The sequence below is a fragment of the Rhineura floridana genome, chromosome 4 (assembly GCF_030035675.1).
Source record: "Rhineura floridana isolate rRhiFlo1 chromosome 4, rRhiFlo1.hap2, whole genome shotgun sequence".
In the NCBI taxonomy this organism is placed as follows: domain Eukaryota; kingdom Metazoa; phylum Chordata; class Lepidosauria; order Squamata; family Rhineuridae; genus Rhineura; species Rhineura floridana.
The window spans coordinates 149,875,864-149,886,214 of record NC_084483.1 but is presented as its reverse complement, the minus strand read 5'-3'; the positions used below and the strand labels follow the sequence as shown (position 1 = coordinate 149,886,214).

Here is a 10,351-nt window from a genome sequence, read left to right as displayed (position 1 = left end):
CCTAGAGATGTAAAATTTCTGGAAGTTTGGAAGCCATAGGGAAAAAATGTGTGTTTTTCCAATTTCCCCCCCCAAAAATGTAATTTTGGGGGAAATTGACAAAATATGCAATACTAATTTTTAAAGCACCCTTTATAAATAAAAAGCCATTTTGTTACTCTATGAACATAAAACGTATTGTGTATAACTTGGTTTGCCCATAAAATTATCATGTTTGGTATTTTAAAAATGCAGTTTAAATGCAATTTATTCAGACAACAATGTCAAACTGAAATTACTTTTAAATTTTTGTTGCAAATTTAGCTACAAGCTGCTGAACTGTAAGGAACCTAGCATCTCTTTGGTTTTTCCAGTTTATGACAAGCAGGCAAAAACAATAAAAACAGAGGAAACCATCAATATCTTTATTTACTTATTTAATAAATATATACTTCACCCTTCCTCCCGAAGGAGGAGTGCAAAGTGGAAAACACACAAGCAATAAAACATCTAAAAACATCTTTAAAAAAGTAAAATTCTGAAAATTATGCCTCCCTTAGTCCTCCACAGTGTCAAGCAGATCTAAAGCACTCATTTCCATAGAAACAGCTGAGAAAAAGAGTGGCCGTAGGAACTAAGCACAGTGAATACTACATGAAATTTAATCAGCCTCATTCCTGTCACTTTCTACTTCTATAGGGTATGTGCTTCTGTAGTTTAACGTTGCTGAGCATTTGTAGCTCTGAGGGGAAAACCATCGTTCCCAGGATTCTTTGGGGGAGGTCATGTGATTTAAATGTGTGTTGAGTGTATTAATGTATAGTGTGGATCTGCACTTTGTGTTGCTCTGTACTTCCTCCCACTCCCAGTCCTTTGAAGCCTAGTCAAGAAGACAGAAACAGATTCACCAATTATGATGAGAGGAAGCCCACCACCAAATAAGGTACTGAATCCTCCTTCCTCTTATGTCAATGGTAGCGGCTCCTAGAGGCAGAAATGCATCTTGCTCTTGCATTTGAGATTTGTACTCATAGCATCATAAAATAGTGGAGTTGGAAGGGGCCTATAAGGCCATTAAGTCCAACCCCCTGCTCAATGCAGGAATCCAAATCAAAGCATTCCTGACAGGTGACTGTCCAGCTGCCTCTTGAATGCCTCCAGTGTCGGAGAGCCCACTACCTCTCTAGGTAATTGGTTCCACTGTCGTATGGCTCTAACAGTTACGAAGTTTTATTAGTTGTACTCTTAGCGTACAACTCGGGACTTGCTTGTTCTCAGCATAGAGCAGTGGTTCTTAACTTTTTCCACTGCCAGCACCCATTGGATTTCCAAAATGTGGTGTTGCACCCCCTGAAAAAATACCGTTCATTTTTTAAAAAAAATTTAATGTATGATTTAGCCTATCTTAGCTAAGATAAATGACAGTTTTCCAAAATCTTTGGTTGTATAGTTAATTTCTCGCACCCCTAGAAAAAGTCTCGCACCCCTGGGGGTGTGTGCACCCCAGGTTAAAAACCACTGGCATAGAGGAATTGTAATGATCTGATACTGTAGATAGTCTTCCTTAAAAGCCTTTCTGTTACTTGGTTTTGAAATAATTGGAGGGGAGTAAATATACAAACACCTCATCTTAAACATTCATTTTAAAAGAAATTATTTCATAATCCAAAATTTTCCAATTTTTCAGAAAGACAAACAAAGGCTCTGGAAAAACCCACAACACCTCTATTCATTCCCTGGTGACTGGAGCTAATGTGGTCAAAGGTGGGCTCGAGAGAATGAAAAAAGGAAGCCCTTCCCACTGAAAGGTACTGGGCCACTTCACAGAGGTCTCAAGCGGTTTTTGATCCCAAGATTCACAGCAGATATACTGGAGATTTAAGGGATTTTATAAGCAAAGCCATATGTATGAATTCTGTCTTTTGGGTCATGAAATACGTTATGTTTCCCCATATCAAAAATCTTCTTAAAGAAGCTTCTGATTCTCATAGAAAATGCCTTGATAAAGTGGGGACAAATTTTGCTTGTAAATTGTTCAAAAAGCGAGAGTGGGATGGGCTGCCATCTCTGTCTGCCTATCCAGAATTCAGATTTTAGCTTTGTGCCTATTCCTCATCCCTGACTTTAGAGGTCACTTATCCTTCTTTTCCTTGTCCTGAGGTCTCCTTTGCCTTTTGCAACTCCAGTCTTGGGCCAAAAAAGAGCACGCTAAATTCATAATAAACCCGAATTTTGGAAATATAGTAAGTGAGGCAAAGCAAGTAAATGCATGCAATTGAACTTAATTTGTGTATTTTATACTTTGATTAGAAGGTCAGTTGGATGTATTTGCTTTGCATCATCTATTAGAAGTACTTTATTGAAATTTTATGTATGAACTGCTGCTGTTTATAAACTACAGATTATTTATAAACCCTATTCCATCATAGTTAGATGGGTAGACCTTGGAAATCTTATTATGTGTTAGATTGTGGCCACAGTGTTCTGGAAACATAAGTATCTCTGGCTCAGTAAGGATGGTTCCTAGAGAGCCAGTGTGGTGTAGTAGTTAAGGCGCTGGACTACGACCTGGGAGACCAGGGTTCGAATCCCCACACAGCCATGAAGCTTACTGGGCGGCCTTAGGCAAGTCACTGCCTCTCAGTCTCAGAGGAAGGCAATGGTAAACCCTCTCTAAATACCACGTACCTTGAAAATCCTATTCATAGGGTCACCATAAGTCGGAAATGAGTTGTAGGCAGTCCATTTCCATTTTCAAGGGTGGTTCCTAAAGTGTCATGTTATACCTGGCATCACAATTAATCCAATTGTCAAGGTTTTTATGACCACTAGGTGTTGCTCTTGATCAACAAGTTAAAAAATCCCAAAACAAAGCAATTTTCTCAATTCTTGCTGACTGATGCAGCTTCTGTGTTCCATACCCTAGAAAAGTATGCATCCCTGTCTCCAAATGACGTGTTTAAAATTTCTACGTTTGTGCAGATGTATTTTTAGCCTCTGCAAGCATTAGGTTTATATGCAATCTTTCTACTGCCATATTTCAAAAGAAATGAAAAAGAATAAAAGGGTTCAATGTGAGTATAAACATTGCTGACTTTGGTACAAGGAGCTAGTATAACATTTTCAAGTAGGCTGGAATCCATTAATTTATTGTTAGGATGCGTTGTGAGACTCTTTCAGAGGCTATGAACAAGTTACAGATTACACACAAAAATACTAGGCCAAATCAGGCTCAATTGGAGAGTTGGCTGTGGCCAGAGCCAGTGCCAGAGGGTGGCCAGGTTGGGCCCTGGCCAAGGACCTGTGTGGCCCAGAGCCCTTCCTAGGGTGGAATGGTGGCACTGTTCTGTGATCAGTGGCAGTGTCTGGTCCTGCGACCCGACCCTGCCACCAATCGCAGAGAGGGACCTCCCAAGCACCTCCAATACCAACAGTTTGGGCTTCAGTAAGCCCACACGCATGCCCGACCTATCTCTGCCGACAGTGTGAATGCTGTATGCTGTGTGCGCATGCCTGCCATCACCCAAGATCGTGGCAGGGGCTTCCCTAAGAGATTGATGCCCCCACCGCTATCTTGGTTGATGGCAGGCATGTGCATACAGCACGCACAGCATTCCCACAGCACAAGAGGTATGTGGGGTATGTGGGTGGGCTTGTTAGCCCTGCACTGCCTCTATGGGGGCTGCTGGGCTATGGCGCTGTGTGTCCAGGGCAGTATGGTTCCCAAGGGCCCAGTCATGCCTGCCGCTGGCCCTGGCTATGGCTCTCCTGCCTGCCTGAGTGCCACCACACAGGATCACTGCTTCTGCTCATCAGCTGCGATGATCCTGTGGGGGGTAGGTGCTAGTCTGCAAGCAGCTTTCCTGAAGGAAAGCCACTTGCAAGCCACCGTCATGCAGGATTGGTGCCTCTGTTCATCAGCTGTTGACCTGAGGTAGCGATCCTGTGAGTGTGGGGAGCTTTCCTGAGGGATGAGCAGAGGTAGTGATTCTGTGCCAAATTCACCCCACTCTAGGATGGGAGCGGGAAAGACACAACAACCCCTTCCCCCAACCCTTCCCATCCATATGCTGGGGTAGGTGGTTTCAGCCTGATGCCTCCCCCCCCCCGATTTGAGCCATGATGGAGGGGTCTGTGCACAGCCCTAATATATATATATATATATGTTGATTACGACTTATGGCGACCCTATGAATCTGTGACTTCCAAAAGCATCTGTCATGAACTACCCTGTTCAGAACTTGTAAGTTAAGGTCTGTGGCTTTATGGAATCAATCCATCTCTTGTTTGGCCTTCCTCTTTTTCTACTCCCTTCTGTTTTTCCCAGCATTATTGTCTTTTCTGTTGAATCGTCTTCTCATGATGTGTCCAAAGTATGATAGACTCAGTTTCATCATTTTGGCTTCTAGTGACAGTTCTGGTTTAATTTGTTCTGACACTCAACTGTTTGTCTTTTTCGCAGTCCATGGTATTCGCAAAGCTCTCCTCCAACACCACATTTCAAATGAGTTGATTTTTCTCTTATCCGCTTTTTTCACTGTACAACTTCCACATCCATTCATCGAGATTGGGAATACCATGGTCTGAATGATCCTGACTTTAGTGTTCAGTGATACATCTTTGCATTTGAGGACCTTTTCTAGTTCTCTCATAGCTGCCCTCCCCAGTCCTAGCCTTCTTCTGATTTCTTGACTGTTGTCTCCATTTTGGTTAATGACTGTGCTGAGGTACTGATAATCCTTGACAAGTTCAATGTCTTCATTGTCAACTGTAAAGTTACATAAATCTTCTGTTGTCATTACTTTAGTCTTTTTGACATTCAGCTGTAGTCCTGCTTTTGTGCTTTCCTCTTTAACTTTCATCAACATTCGTTTCAAATCATTACTCGTTTCTACTAGTATGGTATCATCTGCATATCTTAAATTATTGCTATTTCTCCCTTCAGTTTTCACACCTCCTTCATCTTGGTCCAATCCTGCTTTCAGTATGATATGTTCTGCATATAGATTAAACAAATAGGGTGATCAAATACACCCCTGTCTCACACCCTTTCCAATTGGGAACCAATCGGTTTCTCCATATTCTGTCTGTACAGTAGCCTCTTGTCCAGAGTATAGGTTATGCATCAGGACAATCAGATGCTGTGGCACCCCCATTTCTTTTAAAGCATTCCGATCAAAGGCTTAGCTGTAATCTATAAAGCACAGGGTGATTTTCTTCTGAAATTCCTTGGTCCGTTCCGTTATCCAACGTATGTTTGTGATATGATCTCTGGTGCCTTTTCCCTTTCTAAATCCAGCTTGGACATCTGGCATTTCTCACTCCATATGTGGTAAGAGCCTTTGTTGTAGAATCTTGAGCATTACTTTACCTGCATGGGATATTAAGGCAATTGTTCAATAATTACTGCATTCCCTGGGATCCCCTTTCTTTTGAATTGGGATATATATTAGATGCTTCCAGTCTGTGGGCCATTATTTAGTTTTCCATATTTGTTGACAAATTTTTGTCAAAATTTGGACAGATTCCATCTCAGTAGCTTGTAGCAACTCTATTGGTATGCCATTTGTTCCTGGTGATTTGTTTCTTCTAAGTATTTTAAGAGCAGCTTTAACCTCACATTCTAAAATTTCTGGTTCTTCATCATACTCCGTGAATGAATCTGTCATCCTGGCATCTCTTTTATAGAGTTCTTTAGTGTATTGCTTACATCTTCCTCTTATTTCATCTCTGTCAGTCAGTGTGTTCCCCTGTTGATTATTCAACATCTCTACCCTTGGTTTAAATTTCCCTTTCATTTCTCTAATCTTTTGGAATAGGGCTCTTGTTCTTCACTTTTTGTTGTCCTTTTCTACGTCTATACAATAACTATTGTAATAGTTCTCTTTGTCTCTATGCACTAGTTCCTGTATTGTTGCATTTAGGGTTCTGACTGTGTTTCTATCTCCTTTTGCTTTCCTTCTCTAACCATTTTAAGAGTTTCTTCAGTCATCCATTGATGTCTTTCTTTTTAACTAGAGATATTGTCTTTTTGCTTTCTTCCCTGATGATGTCTCTGACTTCACTCTATAGTTCTTCTGGTTCTCCGTCAACAAAGTTTAAAGCCTCGAATCTTCATTATTTGATCTTTGTATTCTTCTGGGATGTTATTTAAATTGTATTTTGGCATTATGATTGCTTTGTTCTTCTTCTTTAGCTTTACTCTGATTTTTACCAGTTCATGATCTGTACTGCTCCTGGTCTTGTTTTTACAGAAAGTATGGAACTTCTCCATCTTCTATTACATATTATATATTCAATTTGATTCCTATACTGACCATTTGGTGATGTCCACATGTACAGTCATCTTTTCAGTTGCTCAAAAAATGTGTTCACAAGAAACAAATTCTTGGCTTCACAGAATTCAGTAAGTCTTTCTCCTGCTTCATTTCTGTCTTCTTAGCCCCATTTCCCCACAATTCCTAGTTTTTCTCTGTTCCATACTTTTGTGTTCCAGTCCCCCATGATTATCAGCACATCTTGTTTTGGTGTGTGATCAATTTCCTCCTGTACTTCTGCGTAAAATCTCTAATTCTTCTTCTACTGCATTTGCCGTTGGAGCGTAGATTTGGATGATGGTTATGTTAATAGGTTTTCCATTTAATCTCATTGATATCACTCGCTCAGACCTTGTATTGTAGCTCCTAATTGCTTTTGCTATGTCACTTCTAACTATTAAAGCAACCTTCTTCTTAATTTCTCATTTCCTGCATAAAATATTTTGTAGTTGCCTAATTGGAAATGTCCCATTCCCGTCCATTTTATTTATTTATTTATTTATTTATTTGTTTATTTCATTTTTAAACCGCCCATAGCGAATGGCTCTCTGGGCGGTGTACAAAAAGATTAAAATACATTAAAAGATTAAACTACATTTTAGTTCGCTCGCACCAAGTATTGTAATGTTGATGCGTTCCATTTCTTGCTTGACAATTTCTAACTTTCCCTGGTTCATGCTTCTTACATTCCATGTTCCTGTTGTGTGTGTCGTACAACTCCGGACTCTCCTTTTGCATCTGTGTGCATCAGCCTCTGGGCTTCCTTTTGGCTTTGACCCAGCTGCATCATTAGTCACAGCACTACTTGTACTTGTCCTTTGTTCTTCTCCAGTAGCTCGTTGAGTGCCTTCTGACCTGGGGGTCTCATCTTCCAGCAGTATCTCGTGTTGCATTTTGGATACTCTGTTCATAGGGTTTTCATGGTAAGAGATATTCAGAGGTGGTTTACCATTGCCTTCCTCTGAGTTTGGATGCATCTTAGTCTGGTGTCTCAGCTTTTACCATTCCACCTAGGGTGCCCCTGCTAGGAGTCTAACCTCTTGTCTAGCCTCCTGATGGCATTGCTCTCAGCTTCTTCAACACTCTCAAACCCCCTCACCATGTTAAGGTGTGCATCCTAGCTCAGTAGTCTTAGAAAGCCAGTATAAAGTGGCTATAGAATTGGAATGGATGTATGGATTCCCCATTGCCAGAGCTTATTTGGGGCCTATCCTATGTTACCTCTGGTTCCTTACCAACATCCTACTTTGTTGTGGTCAACATTTGCACACTGGAACTATGTGGACAAGGCCAATTAAATTTGTCATTCTCTTTCATGATGATCATCTACAGCCCTGTCCACATGTTGCTGGTTATATGATAGCATGAATCTTTTCTAATACATATTCATTAAAAGGCAAAAAACCCTTGTGGTTTAAGAACAAACATTACTTACAGCTGCAGAGATTTCTATCAATCTTTAAAAAGCAGGGAAATTAGGCAGCAATAATGAATGCACCAGGGTGCAGGAGTCCTGACCTCCTCTCTGAGATATTGTACTGGCCTACAAATTTGTAAAAATACACAATTTGGGTTGGCCTTTCACAGTCCAATCCACTTCCTGTGTAGTATGGAAGAATTTGGTAGCATCTGCCTCTAATTGTTTCTTTTTGATATTCTGGGTTTTACAGCATCTATGAAACTTGAGCTAGCTGAAGAAGAGATCCCTAAAGAAGTGCAAATTCTTCTCTGAGGCATTGTGTATGATGCAGTTCTGGTAGTTTGGAAAGATCTTCAGTGTCTACTGTCTAGTTCCACACATGAGTGAGGAAGCATTAGAAAAATCCTAGGACATAAATGCTTGGTTTAAAGTAAAAAGATGGGAAGAACGTAAAGTAATATGTATAGACACAATTACCAGGGCAGTTCTTGGGTTTCTTTTTATAGTTTTAAGTTTTCAAATAAAAAAACAAATACACACATCAGTTCTCCCACATTCTGATGTAAGGACTAAAAGGTGACATGTTTTTTTTAAAACTCTAACCTTTCAAGAATGTTAAAGAACACTTCTCCTTATCCTGTCATAGCTAGAATAAGGCAGATATCGAAATCACCCCAGCAAGTAGAGGGTGGCTTGCTAGAGATTTGATTTCAGAAAAAGATAGGACTTTATGGGCTTAAGAGCAATGAAGGGCTACTATTGCTGACCTGCATGTGTCTGGTGAAGGAGTTTTGTAGCTTCAAGTATGCCGTACTGAATACTCCATTGTTGTAAGCCAGGTGCATGCAGGGGTGTTCCATCACAGCTGACCAGTGTCAAAGACACAATACTGAGCTAGATGGGATAAAGGTTTGAGCTGATAGATCTCTGCAGAAAGACACAATGCTTCTGTACAATCTTGAATTTTATTAAACATTCTGTACTGCTATTTATGAAATCAAGTGTTTTATTTAGCAAACTTTTGTTGAAAAATGTAAAAACAAAACACAGTAACCATTAAACTAAAATGTGTACTACATGATTACTTCAGCATAACACATGACAATTGAAAGACCTTTTTTCTCCAGTTCCTTCACAGCCACGTGACTCGCCATAGCACCTGAATTCTACACGCCTTTTAACACCTGGTAGATATTTAAAATGACTTCATCCAGTTACCTAGTGCAGGGACTTTGTAGTACAACACAGCAGTAGCTTGTTACATATTTAATGGGAAAATGTAAACATCTTCCAAATTTTGTGGAAAAAACAAAATACCCTGGCCGAGGATAAAATTAAAATGAGTGTGTGCCCAGGTATTCTTTCTAGCTATCATTGCCAGATAAAGAATGCAGTCTCAAATAAAAGAACAGGAATAAGTACATTGTGCACATCAGAAGATCTGACATTAACATACACACAAAAAGTAACACATGCAAGGCTGGTTTCTGTGACAGTTGTGACATGTCTAGGTGCCAAGGTGTCCTTCGTGGTAGTAAAATAGTCTGGAGCCAGTTTTCCTTGCCTGAGAAATAGCAACAAAGAATGCATGACCTGCTGGAGCCATAACACTCCCTTGTTTTCGCTTTGTGCAAGAGTGATGAAATTACTTAATCTAGATGAAAAAAATAAATATGTTCTGTCATTAAGTTTCTCTCACAGGTGCTGATATAGCTGAATTTAACAGTGGAATGAAGTTCATCTAGATCTGGCAATTTATAGTATATCACATTTTGCTTCCTTGATCTGTCTTCCATCTTTGCAGCAGCAGTGGATCAGCTAGCCTGTAACAGACACAAAGGTATAATTTATTTTAAGTCTCAGTACTCTGTTGAGAGAGGCATAAATATTATAAGGCCCAAGCTATATAACCAGTAGTGTTATATAGCTGGACTGTATTGCTAACAAACATAAGAGCTGGATCAGACAAAAGGCCCACCTAATCCAGATGCTTATGGGAAACCCATAAGCAGGAGCATAAGTGCAACAGCACTCTCCCCCTTGTGATTCTCAGATGGTATTCAGAAGCATACTGCCTTTTCATCCATGAATTTGTCTAAACACCTTTTAAAGCCATTCAAATTGATGGCCATCACATCTTGTGGTAGCAAATTCTATAGCTGTACGCCATAGCATGTGAAGAGGTCCATGCTGCAAGAAAACAAAACACCCCTTACTCTTTAAGAAAATCTAAGCTACAATTTTCCTTGATACATTAGTATTCCATGAGCAGAAACCTTTTTATGTAAAGGAGCATGTAAACAGGCAGACTGAAATAGCAAAAACCATACCATGTGACTCGATTATACAGTTTAATTCTAAGGCTAGCCTTCCAATTGACATGCTTTGATTTATCCCATAGAAGTCTGGTCAGAACATAAACCGCCCTGGGCTCCTACTGGGAGAAAGGGCAGGATATAAATCTAATAAATAAACATAAAATATATGCATTTCACATATAACAGGGTACCTAATTCAAGTTTAATTGTCATGGTGGAAGATTCCATAGACAAATCAAGTTATGTTCATGGACATAAAACTTCAACAGTGGACTTGTCTGGTGAGCAGTTTGTCTTACCCAATCTTAGAAAGCATG

At 40.0% G+C, this 10,351-nt stretch overlaps 1 protein-coding gene across 7 annotated transcripts in view; it reads right to left on the bottom strand.

Moving 5' to 3' along the window:
• Window positions 1–8,696: 8,696 nt before the first annotated feature.
• The window catches only part of RASGRP3 (RAS guanyl releasing protein 3), an 88,825-nt gene continuing 87,170 nt past the window's right edge, over window positions 8,697–10,351 (bottom strand). For all 7 annotated transcript variants that reach the window (XM_061624751.1, XM_061624757.1, XM_061624756.1 and 4 more), the window contains one exon: window positions 8,697–9,539. In XM_061624751.1, the coding sequence (XP_061480735.1) occupies window positions 9,531–9,539 (9 nt within the window). In that variant the 3' untranslated portion in view covers window positions 8,697–9,530. The remainder of the gene's footprint in view (window positions 9,540–10,351) is intronic.